The sequence below is a fragment of the Chiloscyllium plagiosum genome, chromosome 13 (assembly GCF_004010195.1).
Source record: "Chiloscyllium plagiosum isolate BGI_BamShark_2017 chromosome 13, ASM401019v2, whole genome shotgun sequence".
Taxonomy (NCBI): domain Eukaryota; kingdom Metazoa; phylum Chordata; class Chondrichthyes; order Orectolobiformes; family Hemiscylliidae; genus Chiloscyllium; species Chiloscyllium plagiosum.
The window spans coordinates 6,646,039-6,667,032 of record NC_057722.1 but is presented as its reverse complement, the minus strand read 5'-3'; the positions used below and the strand labels follow the sequence as shown (position 1 = coordinate 6,667,032).

The 20,994-nt window shown below is 44.1% G+C and overlaps 2 protein-coding genes across 2 annotated transcripts in view; one reads left to right on the top strand and one right to left on the bottom strand.

The window, feature by feature from the left end:
- The window catches only part of stk25b (serine/threonine kinase 25b), a 108,362-nt gene extending 97,124 nt beyond the window's left edge, over window positions 1-11,238 (top strand). Inside the window, exons 8-11 of the mRNA XM_043701777.1 lie at window positions 996-1,107; window positions 3,880-3,951; window positions 6,052-6,188; window positions 8,158-11,238. Coding sequence (XP_043557712.1) covers window positions 996-1,107; window positions 3,880-3,951; window positions 6,052-6,188; window positions 8,158-8,197 — 361 coding nt within the window. The 3' untranslated portion in view covers window positions 8,198-11,238. The remainder of the gene's footprint in view (window positions 1-995; window positions 1,108-3,879; window positions 3,952-6,051; window positions 6,189-8,157) is intronic.
- Window positions 11,239-16,757: 5,519 nt separating this feature from the next.
- neu4 (sialidase 4) lies at window positions 16,758-20,626 on the bottom strand. The gene is made up of 2 exons (XM_043702898.1): window positions 20,160-20,626; window positions 16,758-17,979 (listed from the first exon to the last, which is right to left on the bottom strand). Exons 1-2 carry the CDS (start codon window positions 20,358-20,360, stop codon window positions 16,855-16,857), a joined length of 1,326 nt encoding a protein of 441 aa, XP_043558833.1. The 5' UTR covers window positions 20,361-20,626; the 3' UTR covers window positions 16,758-16,854.
- Between the last annotated feature and the right edge of the window lie 368 nt (window positions 20,627-20,994).

Genomic DNA, 20,994 nt, shown 5'->3' with positions numbered 1-20,994 from the left:
TTTATCTAAATTAAACTCCATCTGCCATTCCTTGGCCTATTTGGTTAATCTGATCAAAATCCTGTTGTACTCTGAGGTAGCCTTGTCCGCTGTCCACTACATCTCCAATTTTTGTGTCATCTGCAAACTTACTAACCATACCTCCTGTGTTCACATCCAAATCATTTCTATAAATGGTATACCCTTATTTTTAAATTGTGTCCCCTAATTGTAACTCCCCAACTAGGGAAAGTCTATCACTTTTAAGTATTTGTAGATTTCATTGGGATCACCTCTCAGTCTTCAAAACTCTAAAGAGTACAGACCCAGTTTGCCCAATCTGTCTTTGTATGGGGCTGTCCTGCCATTCCAGGAACAGGTCTGGTGAATCTTCATTGCACTTCCTGTGATACTCCAAGTACAGTCCAACCAAGCTCCTATGTGAATGAAACAAAACTTCACTACTGCTGAACTCTAATGCTCTTGCAATTAAGACTTCCTTAATTCAGTTAACTTCCTTAATAGCTTGTTAGCTTTCAGTGATTTATTGGCAAGAAGTACTCTGCGCAGTCTGTTCTTCGCACCTCACTGGATAACCTCTCATTTTTCCACATTATATTCCATCTTCCATGTTCCTGTCCATTCACAAAGACTGTCTAAATGTTACTGAAGCTGCTCTACATCTTCCTCATAACACATTCTTGCTGAGCTTTGTATCATCTACAAATTTGGAAATACTACATTTGATGCCGACCTTCAAATCATTTGATATAGATTGTGAGCAGCCCGTGGATTCTGCTTTCAGGACCTTCTCCCTGTTCCTAGCCATGTCGCTGGTACCTTACCCAAGGATCACTGTTCAGCAGAGACAAAGCATCTTTGTTTAGGCTGAGGAAATGGGGGAAAGCAGGGGTGTGCGTTGAGTGGAAATATTGAAACTAATGTATAAATCTGAGCTAGAGAGCCTTATGTTGGAAGATATAAGCATGTTCAGAGACCTGACTATCTGTTTGTAGGGAAGCTGACGCAGATGAACGGGATCAGTGCCCAGTTTGGACGTTCCCCACTGTACGTCCCAGTACGTTAAGCAAGCTTCAGAACGGAATGCCTGTTCCGACTTCTCAGAAGGTGAGTCTGTGAATTAGTCTCTTTTCAGCACCCTCTCCCTACTACTGTTACTGTAAGCAATTCAAGCAGTTTTCAGCAGTGATGCACTCTTTGAGGACTTACGGGGTAGAATGGGGTGTGCTATAGTATGCTTTGAAGTTCTCCAGGTGCTGCAATGGTGTGAAAGGTGGCGAAGTACATTTCATCTTCAGTCCCTCAACCAGGAGAGATTCAGACAGTCTCTGGGGCAGGAGTGAATTCCTTCGTATATACTGGGAGTGTCTTCCCAGTATATTTTATTCCCAAGTACCAGAAATAATGAGCTAGCCAATGAATGTGTGCAATATGGAAATAATGTATCTGAAAAAGTCATTCCACCCCAGTTGGATAAGTCATCTTTTCATGACCATACTCTCTCATAATTACTTCAAAGGTTTTCACAAGTTCCGTCTTCACATCTGTGTTCTTTTAATGCCACTGAAACTGGGCATCTTGTTTGCAAAATGACATAACTCATGGAGCTTTTAATGTAGGAAAGTTCCCCATGGTAAAGTGCTAGAAAAGCAAAACTAGACAAAAATAAACACCGAGTTTAGATCAGAGTGGTGCTGGAAAAGCACAGCAGGTCAGGCAGCATCTGAGAAGCAGGAAAATCGACATTTCGGGAAAAAGGTCTTCATCAGGAATAGAGGCAGGAAGCCTCCAGGGTGGAGAGATAAATGGGGCGGTGCTGGGGAGAAGGTAGCAAAGAGTACAGTAGGTGAATGGGGGTGGGGATGGAGTTGATAGGTCAGAGAGGAGGATGGGGGAAGGTAGCAAAGAGTACAATAGGTTGGTGAATGGGGGTGGGGAGAATAACTGCCGTATTGAGAGGGGTAATTAGATTAGGTTACTTACAGTGTGGAAACAGGCCCTTCACCCCAACAAGTCCACACCGACCCACCGAAGCGCAACCCACCCATACCCCTACATTTACCCCTTTAACCTAACACTACAGGCAATTTAGCATGGCCAATTCACCTGACCCGCACATCTTTGGACTGTGGGAGGAAACCGGAGCACCCGGAGGAAACCCACGCAGACACAGGGAGAATGTGCAAACTCCACACAGTCAGTCGCCTGAGTCGGGAATTGAACCCGGGTCTCTGGCGCTGCAAGGCAGCAGTGCTAACCACTGTGCCACCGTGCCGCCCACTAATAAAGGTTTAATCAAAGAAATGGGTTTTAAATGTGGTAGTAAAGGAGGAGTGAAAGACAGAAAACTTATTGGAGATATCATAGCATTGGGCCCAAGCGCAGACACAACAACGAGGAGGAACACAGGAGAGGTGGGAGCCTCCGGAATGGAGAGTTTTCACTTGGTGAGGGAATGCTGCAAACCTGGGAAAGGCTGTAGAATATGGAAGGGAAAGGCAATGAAGGAATTAAACATGGGAATTGTGAATTTCAAATTGGATGCATTGCAGGACCAGGAGCCAGTGTAGTTGAGTGAGGATATGGGTGGAACTTGATGAAGGTTAAGGTACTGGCCCTCCAGCAGAAGTTTACATGTACCAACATTTTGAGAGTATGTTGGATGGACCAGGCCAGAAGAGTATTAAAACTCTCTAGGCTAAAGCTCACCTGCCTTTTAAGGGAAGGGTAGAGGCAATCAGAGATGGCCTTGGTAATGAAGAGGATTTAGAGCCATATTTGAATGGAATGTTGTGGTTGCAAACAGTCCTGTTCAAACTGAAGCAATGACCAGGGGGAAGGATTGGAACCAGTGATCAGAGAATTGAGTTTGCATTGGGAGCCGAACATGTTGACTTCCATCTTATCAATAGTTTTTAGTGGAGGTTGTAGCTCAGTCAAGACTGGATACTTGAAGAATCCAGTAACACAAAGTCAAGAGGTCAAGAGTTGTGATGGAGTAATAGAGCTTTTTGTTGCCAATGTGCATTGGGAAGTGAGCCACGTTTCATTGGATGGTGCATCTGAGAAACCAAAAGCCAATGAGAGAGGGGAAGATAGAACTTTGGGGAACCCCTGGAAGAGCTTAGCTAAGAGTAGAACCTCATGTGGATTGTCCCACTGAGCTGGACAACAACAGGAGAGAAACACTGAAGGACGACAATGGTGTGGTTGATCAGAGAGGAGGAGATGATGGGAGAATGTACCGTGCTCACAGAGAAGTCACTTGGGACTTTGACTAGGGCCGTTGCAGTGCTGTGCTAGAAGCGGAGACCAGAATGGTGTGACCTGAGCTTTGAGTTTCAGAAAGACCAGAATGGTGTGACCTGATCTTTGAGTTTCAGAAAGGGTCAGCATGGATTTGAGAAGCAACGCATTCAAGGATTTGGAGCCACATTAAGAAGTCAGTGTTTTGAGGATTTGGAGGAGGGTGAAGAAAGGAATTATTATTTTTAAAATCAAATAACAAATTTCAAACAGTGATTGCCTGCAGCGAAAACATCATACAATTAACAGTCTGTTCTTGATATTTTGGGTGACTACCAAGATCAGGAGTGCAGAGAGGAAGGTTACTGAGAGCACTTGCTAACGGTTAAGTGATGCTCAAGTAGAGCTTTAAAAAGCCTGTAGATTGTATGAACAGGGGACCCCCAAGAAAGATAAGTTCCACTGGTTCAGAAACAGGTGTCATTACTCAGTATTCTATGGTTAAGCATATGGGGAAGGGAGGAGCAAGAGAAAACTAACCCGTGGGATAAGCAGCGACGGATAGACCGAGTAATATTAGGAAAGATTGTCTATTGGATTGATGACTTTTTTTTGTAATTTGTTTCGATGCAGCCCTTGGAGCCCATGAAGCGACAGCCAAAATCAAAGTGCTTGACAACCCTGGTCAACCCCATGTTCAGAGAGGTAATGCAGCCACTGTTAGTGACCGAATGTGCTTGTGAGTGTGCCTGCTTATATACATCAGCTGAAATACTTAAAGTAACTGACTTCGAAGACATGAGTCACAAATAATCTTTCTCCTATTCATTAATATCAGCAGACATTAATATGAGAGAGTGGTTTCCTATCTTCGTTAACATCACTAACTCACACATGTTCCCCGCTCCGATATTTATATCATGTGGGAATCGACAGAACTCACTAAGGTGAACATAATTTAATAAAAAGTAGCTTATCCACTTTGAGAGTTCTGATTGGATGGCAAAGTGCTGAGAGAGAACATGCTTTCATCCTGACAGTCTGGCTGCATTCATACCTTAACATACCTCAACATTGTTCCAACCAGTTCCTTCCCCTCAATCCCATCGGTATGGCCTGGATTTATAACCAGCCAGCAAAGAGGATGAGTCCAGTACACCATTCCCATTCTACTGGGTTTTCAGTATGTTCAAAGAAAACTCTTTGCGTAGAAACTACTGATGTACAGATACCAGGAGGCTAACTCCTGTCATTAGTCAGTGTAAGGAGGGTCGATCTCTTCTGTCGATCACCCTTGGAAATGGGGGTTGGCCATGAAATAAGGTTTCAGAAAGAAGCTCAGATCCCTCCTCTTGAGGAGAAGGCATAGCTATTGAGAAACCATATCCAACCACCAATCTGCTTTTTCTTCAAACGTAGTCACCCTCGTCTGTATTTCTAGCCTTTTCTGTTTTTAAGTCAAAGGAAAAATACAAGTACTAGCTCTCATCCGTCATCTAATTCCATTTAGTTGCCAGAGTCACCTCTGGATGTTTTCTTAGGTCTCATTGACATCGCTGTCAAATTAAACTCATCCAGGCAGCTGTTTGGCACAACATAGTATATTGTACCAAGGAGGTACAATCCTTCACCCTGATTCTCCATGTGGTGGGTTCTGATCCTTGGCAAAGAGAAGCTTGGCTGTCTGGGAGAAAGCAGAGATTGGGGATAAAAGGGTTTTTCTCAGTGTGGCAGCCAGTGATAAGTGGTGTTCCGCAAGGCTCAGTGTTGAGACCATGACTTTTCACTTTATACGTTAACGATTTAGACGATGGAACTGAGGGCATTCTGGCTAAGTTTGCAGATGATGCAAAGATACGTAGAGGGACAGGTAGTATTGAGGAGGTGGGGAGGCTGCAGAAGGGTTTGGACAGGTTAGGAGAGTGGGCAAAGAAGTGGCAGATGGAGTACCAACATGGGAATGTGTGAGGTCATGCACTTTGGTAGGGAGGGCTACTTTCCAAATGGGAGAAAATTCAGAAATCTGAAGTGCAGGTAAACTGGCAGATTGAGTCAGTAGTTAGGAAGACAAATGCAATGATGGCATTACTTTTGAGAGTACTTGAATATAAAAGCAGGGATGTACTTCTGAGACTTTATAAGGCTCTGGTCAGGCCACATTTAGAGTATTGTGCACAGTTTTGGGCCCCATCTCTCAGGAAGAATGTACTGGCCCTGGAGCGTGTTCAGAGGAGGTTCACGAGAATGGTCCCAGGAATGAAAAGCTTAACATCTGAGGAATGTTTGAGGACTCTAGGTCTATACCCGAGGGAGTTTAGAAGGATTGAGGGGTGCTCTAATTGAAACATACAGAATACTGAATGGCCTGGACTAAGTAGATGTTGGGAAGATGTTTCCATAGGTAGGAGAGACTAGGAATCGTGGGCATATCCTTAGAGTAAAGGGAAGACCTTTTAGAATGGCGATAAGGAGAAACTTCAGCCAGAACATGGTGAATCTGTGGAATTCACTGCTACAGAAGGCTTTGGAGGCCAGGTCATTGAGTATATTTAAGACTGAGATAGATAGATTCTGAGAGGTTGTCAAGGGGAGAATGGGGCTGAGAAACTTATCAGCCATGATTGAATGGCAGAGCAGACTCAGTGGGCCGAATGGCTGAATTTCTGCTGCTATGTCTTATATCGTATGAGTGGACTTTAGCAGCCTTAAACATAGGGATTTCAGTTATTGACTACATGCTGTTTTGTCTCCTGGCAATGGCTCAATGATGGTGTTTTTAATGGTGTTTGTTTTATTCTGCTGCAGCTACAAGAGAAGCACAAACTCAGCGGTGGGAATCTGGGTGCCATTGAAGAGCTGGAGAATGCGTTTAACCTGGCGGAGGAGTCCTGCCCAGGTATTTCAGACAAACTGGTAGCGCACATGGTGGAGCGGGTACGAAGGTGAGTGAAAGCAAGCCATATTCACACATACATTGACGAGGTGAAAGGAGTGAGCATTTAACTTTTGTGCAGTATTGGCAAAGCATTTTATGTTTAGGTTAGATTTTTTAGATTAGATTCCCTACAGTGTGGAAACGGGCTCTTTGGCCCAACCAGTCCACACCGACCCTCCGAAGAGTAACCCACCCAGACCCATTTCCCTCTGACTGATGCACCTAACACTATGAACAAATTAGAATGGCTAATTCACCTGACCTGTACTTCTTTGGAATGTGGGGGGAAATCGGAGCACCCGGAGGAAACCCACACAGACACGGGGAGAATGTGCAAACTCCACACAGACAGTCGCTTGAGGCTGGAGTCGAACCTGAGTCCCTGGTGCTGTGAGGCAGCAGTGCTAACCACTGAGCCACCATGCTGCTCCCAATCTTCTAAGAATTAGTACCGTTTTAATGCATTGGGATTATACAGGGCAGCATGAATGGGTTTATCGGCTCACCAAACTATTATTAATCCTAAATAATGCCCTTCAGTTGACCTACTTTATGAACATGGGAAAAAGGAAAGATCATAATGGTCCATTCGGCCTGATCCGACGATAAAAACCAAGCAAACCCAGATAAAAATGAGGTAGTGCATTTCAGTGAGATGAACAGAACCATCCCTATGCTTGAGAAAATAAACTGAGTGCAATATAAGAGCAAAAGGATCTCGGTAAACAAATGTTCAAATATATCATTGTAGGTTAGAAAAGCAATTAAAATGTTACCAAACCCATGAGGGTTTATTTTCAAGTGTGCAGAATTCTCAAGTTGTATTAAACTTGTATTGAAACCTAACCAGGCTGCATTTGGAGCACTTTGTTCAACAGTGGACACTGTACTATTGAATAGAATGTACAATCACTACAGACATTGTGAAAAAGGATTAGGGAGAAAGGCACCATGACTGAGAAATTGCAGCCAATAATAAAGAATCAATAGTGCCATACAGCACGGAAACAGACCCTTCGGTCCAACCTGTCCGTGCCAGACATAATCCCAAACTAAACTAGACTTACCTACCTGTGCTTGGCCCATATCCCTCCAAACATTTCTTATTCATATACCTATCCAAATGTCTTTTAAATATTGTAACTCTACCCACACCTGCCACTTTATCTGGAAGTTCGTTCCACACATGAACCACACTGTATTTTTTAAAAAAAGTTGCCCCTCGGGTTTTTTTTTAATCTTTCTCTTCTCACCTTAAAAATGTGCCCTCTAGCCTTGAAATTCCCCACCCTAGGGAAAAGACACCTGCCGTTCACCTTACTTACACTCCTCATGATTTTATGTAAGGTCACCTTTCAGCCTTCTATACTTCAGTGAGAAAATGATGCAGAATCACTGAATTCAAATCTCACAATGAAGCTGGAAAATTTGAATCCAGTTAATTAATTACATATCCTTGATGGAATTGGTAGGGGGGTCAGGTGGAGAGAGTATAAAGATCTGCTACTCTTGCCTTGTCTGGCATTTATGTGACTCTAGAGTCACAGTGGTTGACTCAAAACTGCATTCTGACGTGGCCTTAGACCACTAAGCCGCCAATACAGACCTGCATACCAGATACAGCAAGGGCACACCTTGTCCAGTCGACCCTGCAAGTTCGTCTTCACTGTCTTCTGGGAACTTGTACTGAAATTGGGAGAGCTATCCTCTGGACTGAATCTAACTTGATGCTCTCTGCTCAGAGAAATGGGACTTAAGATTGGGATTAACAGTAATGTTTCTTACGTGGTTAAAAAACCTGTTCGCACCATCTGGGAAATTGAACTGTGTGTCCTGAGAAAGCGTCAGTCCCTCTGCTTGGAGGATGGAGGTGGGGGGTGGAGTGGGATACAGTTTGTAGTCTGCGCAGGCAGTTGAGAAACACGTGGAGTGGGTGAAGCTTCTCCTTTTGACTTGTTGTTCTTGCTTCCTCTCAGGTATTCGCTCAGTGGATCCAGCAAGAACTCAGCACGGTGAAGATCTCGGCACCTGCAGGGGCTTCCCAATGCCCTGTGAACCCAGCACCCAACAACACCCCTCCTGCTGCAGTTAGGAAAGCCCGTGGCTACTGATGCCAGTGCTTCATGGTCATGGCGACGAGACTCGATCACACTGTTGGATCCGAACTGAATACCTTTTACTTTTTAATCACTGCCACCATGAGGGGTGGCACCAAATAAGAGGGGTTGATATCTTTTTTTGTTTTAATTAGAAGTTATAATATTTTTACATTTTCTTTATATACAGAGAAGGTGAATTGATTGGTGCATATCAAACTGTATTAGTAGAAATGTACAATGTGAAAAAGAGACAGTATCTCTTTTGCTTTCCTGTCTAGGTTTTGTTTCAGAATTCAGAGGTCATTTTTTTTTTAAACGATTTTAAAAATAAGTACACCGTGTAATAAGGGTGCAAGTACATGGATTATACACATTCAGGATAAAGGGTCCTGAACGGAGGATAACCTTCCCTGAGCTACTCATTTTAAGATGTGGCTACATTGTGCTGCTAGTGATTAGGTGAAAGTAGCAAGTGGAGTTGATGGTGAAGCTTATTCAGACTTTAAGATCAGTCAGGCTACACTCTCAATCCCCTGTGAAGGCAGTCTGGCAAAACAGTAAAAGTGTGTCTTGCCTCTTGGTTCAGGAACCTGTGCCTTTCGGTCACTCACTGGATCCATCGGGAGAGGTTTCTCATCCGTGCAACATTCTGCGAGATGGAGCCCTGCACTGAAGAGAGGCTTGCCTGACTCTTAAGCAGCACTGAGTTTCAGTTGGTGGTTCAAGTCAGCATTTAAAAAGATTAGCTCAGACTGGCTGGAAGGGAGGATTTGCATTCATACAGAAAGGATTGAAAAGGGTTTTATGTAAAGAAAAACACTTGCATGTAGCTCCATCAGTGACAAAAGTTCTACTCTTGAATATCCCTCAGTCTGAACGAACACTTTCGCCGCCCCCTTCAATTAAATGTGAGCCCCCACATCTTTTTTAATACTCCCAATTTACTGAGGCCTGCAGAAGCGATCTTGTCTCTTTAAAGACCAGTTCCACAATGCTAAAAGCCGGTGTTGCCTGAAAGGGTGTAGTTCATACTCCTGTCCACTGGAACATAGTCGCTTACATCTGTGATTATGCCAAGGCGCGCTCTGTTTGTTTTCCTCCATCCTGTTGGGTGCAAAGGATCAAGGTAATACCTCCATCCCAGAATCTCAGTTGCTAGGGGAGATCTGGCCTGGAGTGTTAATCAAGCAAAGCCAATGGACCAGAATCTAACTCGGATTGGATTGTGGAGAAAATTAACAGTGAATATCTGAAACCAGCACTTGGTATAATCTGAAACTGCCGCATTTCCTGACTGCACTGCGTGCTTTATTGCTGAACAGTTGCCAGTAGCAATGAGCGACCAGTAGACAGTTAGAAGAAAATGTGCATCTCTGTTTATGGGCAGATCGAAGAGGTAGATTCCCAGAATATGTTTTACCGTCCCCACCCTCTCCGACTGGTGCAATCAATACTCCAGAGAACAGGAATTCACAAACGTGTTGAAGAAATGTTGTTTTAATTCACTTTACAGCAAGTGAGTTGCTGTCGCCAATGGATCTCCATGTTCCAGCAGACATTGGGAACTGTCTTCAGTCTTTCAACTGAACCACTGTTGGCCAATGTCTTTAATGGCATCGACATGGACTTTCCTACTGAATAAACAGGGACAACATTAGCAGGGTGTGACGAAATGAACATTTTTATCCATCTAATCTAAAAGGACATTTCTTTGCCTCACTTCATGTAGCTGACAGTAGTTACCATAATTTCCTGTATTCCATCTTGATTTGTGTGTTTTCTTTTTCAGAAACTACACAGATGTTTCATTGTGCAAAGTAGGAAACCATTCAGTTTAGATTCTGTTGTATAACTTGGGATCAGTATTAACTCTGAATGGATTCTCTGTATGGCCTTTAACAGCAAGGCCAGTTACACCAGATGGTTTTGCTTTTACACCTTACGTTGGGAAGAGAAACACAACGACCGATGATACCACCATGAAATATGGACAGCCGATTGTCCTGCTAGTACAATGAAAGCCTGACAGAAATGCCGTGATGTAGCATCTAGGAGGAGACAGTAAAAGGGCCAAGTGGAACAAGTGAGAGTTGCAGGTTTTATTTGAGGGCTTGTAGGGGGATTAAGTGCAGGATCTCAACAACCCTTATACTGATAACAATTTTCGGGAGAAAAGACTTTGAACAGTATTATCCAAGAATGGGCAGAGTTAGTATTAAGAGTAACTGAGATACCATTCCTATAATGTAAAGGGAAAAAGTGTGCATATGTTTGTAAAGGTACATCCAGACAAAGAACTGACCAGCGTCAAAACATTCAGGGATAGCATTCCCAAGGGAACTCCCACTATGATTTAAGTATATCCCTATGAAATGATGTGAAGGGCTGTTAGCCATGTTTCTCTGGGTTTTACCTCCATCTACAGCTAGGGCTCTGGGGAAATTGCAACCAGATGTGTTGTAGAATTTGGTTTGCTACTGAACACACAAAAAGTGATTCAACAGATCATTTCTTGGCTTCACCTTTCATCATGAGCTTCTCCATCTCTGGGTCGGACACCTACAGTCTGAAGTTCTAAATTCCGGGTACCTGCACCTCAATGAGAGAAAAACACACACCATTGAGGATTTGATACACTGTGCCCTCTCGCTGTGTCCCGAATTGGACCTGCCATTTGAATGGATGAAGAAGTGAACATAAAGGACTCTAGTTTTTAAACTTCATAGCCATGTCAGTGAAACTGGGGATTGTGTTCCTGTATGTCCAGTGTTTGTATACTGCGTGTATTAACAGTGTACAAGTGCACACCTGGTCCTTGCAACCCATTTATTACCTATTTTAAAGTCCAGTTTAGGTTTGGTTGTAGTTATTTATGGTGAAGGAGGGTATCCGTGCTCTTGGAGCTGCGGATCGCATTTTATATACAGTGTAATGGACGAATAAAATATAAGAATGGAACGCGTGCAGTCTTGTCTTATTCACAGCAGCTACTTTAAGGTGCCTCTCATTTCTACCATGCATGATTGAGAAAGAAAACTGGGCTCGGATTCCTACAGTTGACTGATGCTTCAATTTATTTTTACTGATAAGGAATAATGGCCAAAGAATTCCTGGAGAGCTCACCAAGCCTTTGTGCCAATCAGCTGCACTGTGACACTGTGGGGTGTGCTAAAGGCCTGTGCACTGCAGCAGTGAATCAAGTCAGCTGACCTCCACCTTCTCAAGGGCAATTAGGGTTGGGTAGCAAATGCTGGCCCAACCAGTGACACCTGTGCTTTGTTAAATTATAAAGACAAGAAATAACATAGGCAGAGGACTCTGTTTGTACTTCGACAGCAAGACCCAACAGCACTTAATATAGTCCAGCCAAATCTGGTGACATCTGGCTACTGTAACTCAGCATTCCTTGGATGTAAGTGGGTGAAAGACAGTAGGGGTTTTACTAGGTACATCAGGTGAGAGTTTGAAAGAATGGGAGTGATGGCAAAAAGAATACAAGAAATGGTAGAATTAATGGAAGGAGGCTGCAAAGAGAACATATGTCACTGTAGAAAGTAGAGTATTAAGTTGAGGATGGATTACTCACCCTGGCACTTCAAAAGAAGAGGGGGAGGATGAATTTATTAATGATCTTTCAAATTTTCCACTGGTTTTGGCCAAGCTGGCGAGGACAGGATGAGTTATTGGTGTCTGACTGCACAGTCAGATGCAACCAGTCACACTTATCATGGAAACAAGGTAATTTCTCCCTTTCAGATGAGTACAAGATGTTTTTAAGAGGGACGTTTTAACCTCTGGGGTTTTGTGACTTTAAAGAGCGAGTACACGATAGATGTTCATGGAAGTTTAAGTCAAAAGATGCACATTTATGTTCCACAACACCAGAAATTTAAAACGCAACAATCACCCATTCCTCATGCAGAACAGATACATGTGGAAAGAGGAGTTGTAACGGATTGGTAGAAAATTATATCAAAAGAGTTGAAAGGTCAATTGTAATCAGTCCTCAGAATGATACTTTGTAGGCCTGAAGAAAAAAGTGAAGGTTGGGTGGGGTGACAAGTTCACCCGAAACCACAAACTTCTGTCTTTCCAGTCAAAGTTCGTTGAGCTCCTGCACTGAAGCACTGTAATCTTTCAGGTCAATGAATGAGCTCCAAATTTTGGCCCAAGTCAGGATCTTCCCTTGTGCTGGGACAGCGACAGAGACTGACCTGCACTGGCCTATCCTTTTCGGCTTAAAGAGGAACTGCCAAGTATTTCTTGTCCCAGGCCAGCTTCTGTCATGCAACAACATTTATCAGTGTTTTTGACTGGCAACACAACAGGTTAATGGGTCACCAAACATTGGAACATTTTTGATAGCCCTTCATGGGAGTAGCTTTATTTGTAATTCCACTTTCACGGGATCACCAAGCCACCCAGCCATTGTTACTTTTAAGCCTTGTCAACAGAACTCCAAGATTTTTCACAATTTATTGTCTTTTCAGAGCTGTGTCCAATCCTTATCTATACAGAAGAAGCCTAGCAGACTCTCTAATTCATTTTGTGAATATAATTGTCCGTATTTTAGGCAATCTTTGAATTCAAGTTTCTATCCTTTGAGTAAGTTCCACAAACATGATGATTTGGAGGTGCCAGTGTTGGACTGGGGTGTACAAAGTTAAAAATCACACAACACCAGGTTAGTCCAACAGGTTTAATTGGAAGCACTAGCTTTTGGAGCACTGCTCCTTCATCAGGTGGTAGTGGAGTCCACCTGATGAAGGAGTGACGCTCCGAAAGCTAGTGCTTCCAATTAAACCTGTTGGACTATAACTTGGTGTTGTGTGATTTTAAACATATGACATTACGGAAATGATAATGGACTCTGTTGACAGAGCTGGGAAGCATCTGCACAGTTAAATTCATATTATCCAGCAGGTTCTGGTATGTCAGAAATTCTGGTTAGCAAGGCAGATGGTATTCAGACAATGGTTCGACAGTGACCATTGCTCCCAATAAGTTGAACAAAACGTGTTGGGACTTTTAAGACAATGACCTTAACCTAAACTGTGCTTAAACCAGTGCTTCTGTCACCATCAAGTCATGAAGTTAGCCGGTAGTGCTATGGCAATGGAATATCTTCCAGTTTGTGAAAGTGCACGTTTGTACATTCAGAGGAAGGGAGTTAAAGATGCCAGTTGGAGTGTTCTGGTTGGTGAGATAACATGAATTTTACTAACATATCCTCATCAGTTAAATTTGCATGTTTTGCAGCAGGATTTGTGAATATGGCTAGGAGACAGCAGGAGTTGGTCCTGCCCTAACCTTGCATAGTATTGTTAAGGCTGCATTTGGCATCCTGCCAATGTGCCCACTGAAATCCAATAGAACAGGATTTGAGCTACTTTAAGATTTTCAGCTCTATGCCTTCTGCCTTGAACAACATAAGCACAGGGTATACTTTGCAACTGAATTAACACAATGCTGTGAAAAGACTTAAGATTTCTTATCCCACTTCCTATGTTTTTGGCTTCCAAACATTTAGGCATGTCTTTCAAAGGAGAACAGTGCCTGCAGTACAAAGTACTGATGCTAGATGGTGCTGTTACAGAGGGTTAAGGGCAGAATGTACCAGAAAAATCAATAATTGGAAAGAATGAAGGAACAGCAGATGGCTTTTCCACCATAGAATGTAATCATAGTCAATTTAATTCCATGTACAGTCTTCTCTAACTCTTAACCTTAGCCAACAACTGAGCTTTTTGTTGGCTATCAAAATTTCAGTTGGTCCCTGGTTACCAAAGAAAGAGTTCCACGTTTCCCTGTGTGAGGAAATGTTTTGAAACATCACCCATGACAGCACTTTTAACTTTAAAACTTGATGCTCGTTTGTTCTGGGCTCTCCCACAGGTCCCACACAGCAAGCACATGGGGTGCATGGAGGATGGGAAACAGATCAGCACAGTGGTAGGTGCTCATGGTTTGTGGTGGAGAGTTGGGAAGGTATGAAAAAAAAAGGTCAGGCAGCATCCAGGGAACAGGAGATTCGACGTTTCGGGCACAGGCCCTTCTTCAGGACCCCGAAACGTCGAATCTCCTGTTCCCTGGATGCTGCCTGACCTGCTGTGCTGTTCCAGCAATAAAGTTTCAACTTTGATCTCCAGCATCTGCAGACCTTACTTTCTCCATGAAAAAAAAAGGGACAACAATGAGCTGATCCCAACAACAAAGTTACCCTTGTTGGGGCAATTGGAGAGTAGGTTGAATGGACGCAAGAGGAGTGGACATTAGTGATAGGGTTGAGTAGGCATGGGGAGAATGAAAACAGGGGAGGATGGCATACAAAGTTGATATAAGAATGGGATGGGATTTAGCAGGAGGGATTATCAGATTTCCGACTTACATTTATTCCAGATTTAATCAATTGAATTTAAACTCTTACCAGCTGCTGTGTTGGGATGTCAACTTCTGTCTCTAGAGCATTAATTCAAGCTTCTGGTTTATTGGTGCAAACCATGATCACTGCTCGTGACATCTCAGTGTAAGAATCAGGAGATCTCCCTCAGAGTGGAGGAGGAACAACATACAATATATCCTGACCCATCAGCTCCCTACACCTCACTGCTTGATAAAAGATAATGACCATAAAGATGCAAGAGCAGAAATAGACCATTGAGTCTACTCCACCATAAAATGATTGTAGCTGATCTGATAATCCTCAACTACACTTCCTGCCTTTTTCTTAAAAAAAGACCAAGTCCCTTACTGAGTGAAAATTTATCTTTCTTCACCTTGGTTATACCTAATGATCAGCCTCCTTCCATAGTAAAGTACTGCACAGATTCAGTAGTCAGAAGAAATTACACCTGATGGGTCCTAAATGTGCAACCCCTTATTCTATGATAACACCCTCTGGCCCTAGACTCTCCAACAAAAGAAAACAGCCTCTCTGCGTCTATCCTGTCAAGTTCATATAAGATTCTTGTATGTTTCAACTAAGTAACTCTGATGAATATAAACCCAATCTACTTAACCTCTCCTGGGTAGACAGCTCCTCCATACCTGGCATCAATCTAAATGAACCTTCTCTGGCCTGCCTCCACTGCCAGTGTAGTGGGCAGCACAGTGGTTAGCACTGCTGCCTCTCAGTGCCAGAGACCCAGGTTCAATTCCCATCTCAGGAGACTGACTGAGGACTTTGCACATTCTCCCAGTGTCTGCATGGGTTTGCTCCGGTTTCCTCCCACAGTCCAAAAATGTGCAAGGTTATGTGAATTGGCCACGCTAAATTGCCCGTAGTGTTAGGTAAATGTAAGGGAATGGGTCTGGGTGGGTTGCGCTTCGGAGGGTCAGTGTGGACTTGTTGGGCCAAAGGGCCTGTTTCTACACGAAGTGATCTAATTTTTTGTTTTAAAAATCAGAGAAAGGAAGGGAGACCAAAACTGTTTAACATTATTCTTGGTGTGGTCTGACCAGTGCCTTGTATAGTTTTAGCAAAACATCTTCTTGCTATTTTTAAAAAAAAACACTCCACTCTGAAATAAACGTCAACATTCCATTTGTCTTCCCTATTACTTGCTGAATGTTTTTTTGAGATTCATGCAGGAGGACTCCTGTAGCTTTCTGTAATCCTTCTCCATTTAAATAACATTCAGCTCCTCTTCTTCCTGTCAAAGTGCATATCCTCATTTTCTCCACATTATATTCCAATTGCCAAGTTTTTGCCCTCTTGATTAACCTGTCTTTATTCCTCTGCAGACTCTGCACCATCCTCACCGCTTGCTTTCCCACCTTGTCATCTGTAAACTTGGTAACAGTACATTCATGTCCAAGTCATTAACATATTATAAATAACTGTCCCCAGCTTTGATCCCCATTACACTGTATATATGTCCAAATACATTACATCCACTTCTGCCCCTATCCTGTTCATTACATCAAAATAATTGTAATAAAATCTGCAAGGGATGATTTCACCTTCACATACTTGGTCAGATACATTTCAGAATGCTCTGTTGTTACATCCTTTGTGATAGTTTCTAACATTTTCTCAAGTTTCATGTGTTAAACTAACTGGCCTATATATTTAAAAAAGTAAGGGGACAAAAACGGATAAGTAACACTACGGTAGTTTTCCAATCCCCTGGGACTTATCCAGAAGCCAAGGACTCCTGGAAAACCAATAACAGTGCATTCACTATCTCTGCAGCTACCTTTAATATCTTAGAATGCATCCAGGGGATTGATCAGTCTTTGGCACCAAAATTTACCATTCGTCATAGAATCCTAATGAAGCTGCATTATATAAAAAGTACACTAGCAAAGCTTTGCTCAATTATAAAGCCAACTTTGAAACAATTCTGAGGTAGACAGGGTTCACATTAAACTTGAACGCTGGTCTAACTCCGGAACCCAACGCAATCCAATCAGACCTCAACTTTAGACAAGAAACAAAAGCCTTCAGGTTTGCTATAAAGTCAATTTATTTTGCTTCAAGCAATTAAAATCATTCCTTCTGATTTGCTTGAACTAACTAATGTTGATAACTGTAGCTAAATCATTATCTGTTTGCACAAGTAGTACTCCAACTCATGTGATGGGGCAGCAGGCAGAGGTAGGCCTGGTGCTCAGCTCCACCTGAGACTGTGCAGGTGGATGTGGAATATTATGGAACAGCTCACGCATTGTAAAGACACTAAACGCTATTTTCTCATAAGGTGAACTGGCTCCACATTCATAAAGACAGGCGAATGCCACTGCTGGGAGCTGAGCCTCAGGGCCCTTGGAAGCAGCCATTTCTAAGAATGCCAGGTCTGAATAAGCACTGGGCCCTTCGTGAATAACCCAGGGCTCAGTCCAACTGCAAGGGTCTCGTGGAAAGGTACTGAGGTAAACTCCCAGGTGCCGCCGGCTGGTTGGGCTGGTTGGGTGAGCGTAGAGGACCCAGGTTGAAGACCGCAAGTTGAGCTTCAAGCCTTTGTGCTGGAGTCGGGTTTGCTGCTGGTTGTCAGAGTCAAAGGCGCTGAAGGCCAGAAGCTCGTCATACCTCTTCCCTACGGGAGCTGGGAAACCAACGATGCTCCCGTGGCATCCCCTGGGTGGTTCCACCAGCTTTGGGATGAGATGCCCATCCTGAAAGGCAGCACCACCATTGGTGCTGAGCGCCTGAGCCCGGAAGTTCAGCTGTGTCCTGGCATTGCAGTACACAACACCGTGGCCATCCTCCTCATCCACTGACACCACCTGGCACTCCACAGTCTCCAGGTTGTCTATGAAGTCCCCGGATCTCCAGACCGTGCCATGGTCATCGCTGTAGAACATGAAGGAATGTGGGCTGGTCCTGCAGATTTTTCCAAAGCATTCTTTTGAATCAATGTGATAGGCATAGGCTGGGACAACAAGTCTCCCAGATGGAAGCTGGATGCCATGGCCTGGGCCCAGGGCAAAGGTGGCCCACTCTTCGATGGCACAGCCAATGGTGCACTCAGTCAGGTCAGTGATGGCACTCCAGCTCTGGCCGTGGTCAGTGCTGCGGACACAGCAGAGGCGAGTCACATTGTCGCCTGTGATAAGTTGATAGGATTCTGTGGTGCGTCCCAGGACTGCAATGAAGAAGAGAAAGAGGGTGTCGGTGGAATTGTCATAAACAGGACACGGGTTCATCGAGCGGTGATTCTTGAGGTAGGCGGAGTGCAGAACTTCCATGTCTCCCCACTGCAAAAAAAAAACAAATTTAAAAAAAGATAAATAAAAGGAGAGGTAGGATCGAGCTGGATGCACAGTCGGATCACTGTCCATATTAAAATATAACAGCTAGCACTGCTACCTCAACACCAGGGACCCGGTTTGATTCCAGCCTCGGGCGACTGTCTGTGTCATGATTTTTTTTTAAAAACATTCTCCCTGTGTCTGCATGGGTTTCCTCCCACAATCCAAAGGCGTGCAGGTTAGGTGAATTGGTCATGCTAAATTACCCATAATGTTCAGGGATCTGTAGGTGAGGTGCATTAACCAGGGGTAAATGTAGAATAATCAAGTAGGGGAATGGGTCTGGGTGGGTTACTCTTCAAAAAGGCAAGTGTAGACTTGTTGGGTGAAAACCTCATCCCTCAGTCCTTTTCAAATCTTTCTCCTCATCTTAAAAAATATGCCTCCTTGTTTTGAACTCCCCTATCCTAGAGAAAAGACCCTTGTCATTCATCTCCTCTGTACCCCTCATGATTTTATAAAAAGGTCACCCTTCAACTTCCTACATGCCATTAAAAAAATTCCTAGCCTTTCCAGTATATTTTTATAACTCAAATCTCCATTCCTGACCACATGCTGGTCAACCTTTCCTAAACCATCTCTAGTTTAATGGCATCCTTCCTATAAAAGGGAGTCCAGAACTGGACATAGTACTCCCAGATGGGGCCTCACTAACGTCATCTACAACCTCAACATGACATCCAACTCCTATACTCAAAGGAGGAGTGAGCAATAGAGGCAAGTGTTGGCAATTTTGGAGAAGATTTGTAGCTCAGGTTGAGGTTCAGGTTTTAAGTTTGCTCATTGAGCTGAAAGGCAAGTGTGCTAAATGCCTTCTTAACCACCCTATTTACATGTGACAAACTTCAAACAACTATGTACCTGAACCTCTGTCACCCTGCTCTGGAACACAACCCACTTCCCATTAATTGTATAAGTCCTGTCCTAGTTTGTATTACCAGTACTGGCTGGTATGGGCCAAGGCAAGGACCACACCCCAACTCTGCACCACATGAACAATGTAGGTTTAAAGCGATTTAAGGTCCATTTATATAGATCAATACACTGGCATTGAAAATTCAGAAAGACAAGTACAGCATTAACCTGACTGTCCATAGCAATAGCAGGTAGCAATAATGATACAGAGCCCCGATTATGTCATAACTCAAGTATGAGACTAGTTCAGGCACCAATCCTGAGAGAAGGTCAGAATCCCTAGAGTGTGGAAACAGACCATTCAGCCCAACAAGATCACCCCACCCAGACCCATCCCCCTATTCTATCCCTGTAACTCCCATGGCTAACCTAAACATCCCTGAACACTACATGCAATTTAGCATTGTCAATTCATCTAACTGGCACATCTTTGGACTGTGGGAGGATACCAGAGCACCTGGAGGAAACCCAAACAGGAGAACATGCAAACTTCATACAGACACTTTCCCAAGGTGGAATTGAACTGGGTCCCTACCACTGTGAGGCATCAGTGCTAACCACAGCCACCATGCCAGCCACAAGGGATATACTGACCTTGGAAAGAGGGAGTGAAAGCTTACCAGAACAATATGCAGACTCCAAGACATACACTACAAGGTGGCATTGCACAAATTAGAGCTGTATTCTCAGACATTCACCACATTTACGATATTAGACAATATAATTAGGCAGCAGTAACACACAAGAAACTTGCTAGAGGTGGAGTCAGCATCCCCCAGTATTAAATCTTATCAGCAGACATGTATGGGGGAATGGGAGTGGGGGGCTATGCTGTAGGGGTGGGGTGTGGACAGACAGTGGGAGTGGGATACTGTAGGGGTGGAGTGTGGACAGATTGTGGATGTGGGGCAGACTCTGGGGGTAGGCAGACCAGTCACTCTCAATGGGTACAGAGCAGGTCACCGATTCTCCAAGTAACCCCACCCCCAAACTCCAGTTCAGAGGGAATCTAGTGGATGCACTCTGTTGGTTTGTAGGAAGATCAGGAGACTTTGTTCAGGTACACCCACACACAGTAATTTGTTATTCCTTTGGAGGGGAAGAGAGAAAATTGGAAACAAAAATACAGCAGGGCGTCCCAAAGTACTTGAAATTGGACACTTCAGAAATAAATGCAACTTTTCTCCCCTTGAGCTCAGGTTGACACTCACCTGGACATGGCTCTTGTACACCGCTCCCCTGCGGAACACCAGGACAGTAGCATCAGCATCAGCTGGGCTCAGTCTCTCTTCAGCGAATGCCAGAATGGCCGCAGACTGGGCCAGGTAACACAGAGCAGGAATTCGGTAGGTCAGGCCAAACCTTCCCTGTTCAAATAATACCGTTTTAGCAGGAAGATAGCGGGAAGTCATCTCAACGAGGCAACCCCTGGCTGGAGGGAGGGAGTGAGTGAGTAATGAACAGTGTCTTGTGAAATGTTCTATCAGTGATAAACGCTGTCTGTGTCAGGCTGCTGTATTCCAGCAGTTTCTGGCTGAAGGTTTCACTGAGTCAGTAATTTCCAGGCTGTTATAGAATCAGGACAACAGGTCCCCATTGTTAACCCCAACAACAACAACCACCAGGCTGAGGTAGCTGCACACTCTCCCTCATTAAGAACACAAATTATTCCCGTGGTCTGCCCTTCCACTCACCCACCCTCCCCACGGCTCTGCCTGCTTCCTTGTTCACTGCGGCAGGCTCATCAATCCGAAGGTGGAACTTGGGGAAACCGCTCTGCCCGCCCTCTGGTTTACACTCGTTCAGCTAGCGCCGGCTCCCAGACCGCGGAGTCCCCGCTCAGAAACGGTTCATACAGGACACAGGGAGAGGGAGCCAGAACAAATGCTCCCTTTCACCAGACCCACAATTACCCCGGTACCCACCCAGAGCCCAATTACCCCTCAACAGACCCACAATTACCCCAGCACCTGTCCGGAGCCCAATTACCCCTCACCAGACCCACAATTACCCCAGTACCTTTCAGAGCCCAAATTATCCCTCCCC

Bases quoted from the DNA above. Each gene is read 5' to 3' on its own strand.
- neu4 (XM_043702898.1), bottom strand. From the start codon at position 20,360: ATGACTTCCCGCTATCTTCCTGCTAAAACGGTATTATTTGAACAGGGA. The intron at 17,980-20,159 runs GTGAGTGTCAAC...TTTTTTTTGCAG, and splicing joins TGTACAAGAGCCATGTCCAG to TGGGGAGACATGGAAGTTCT.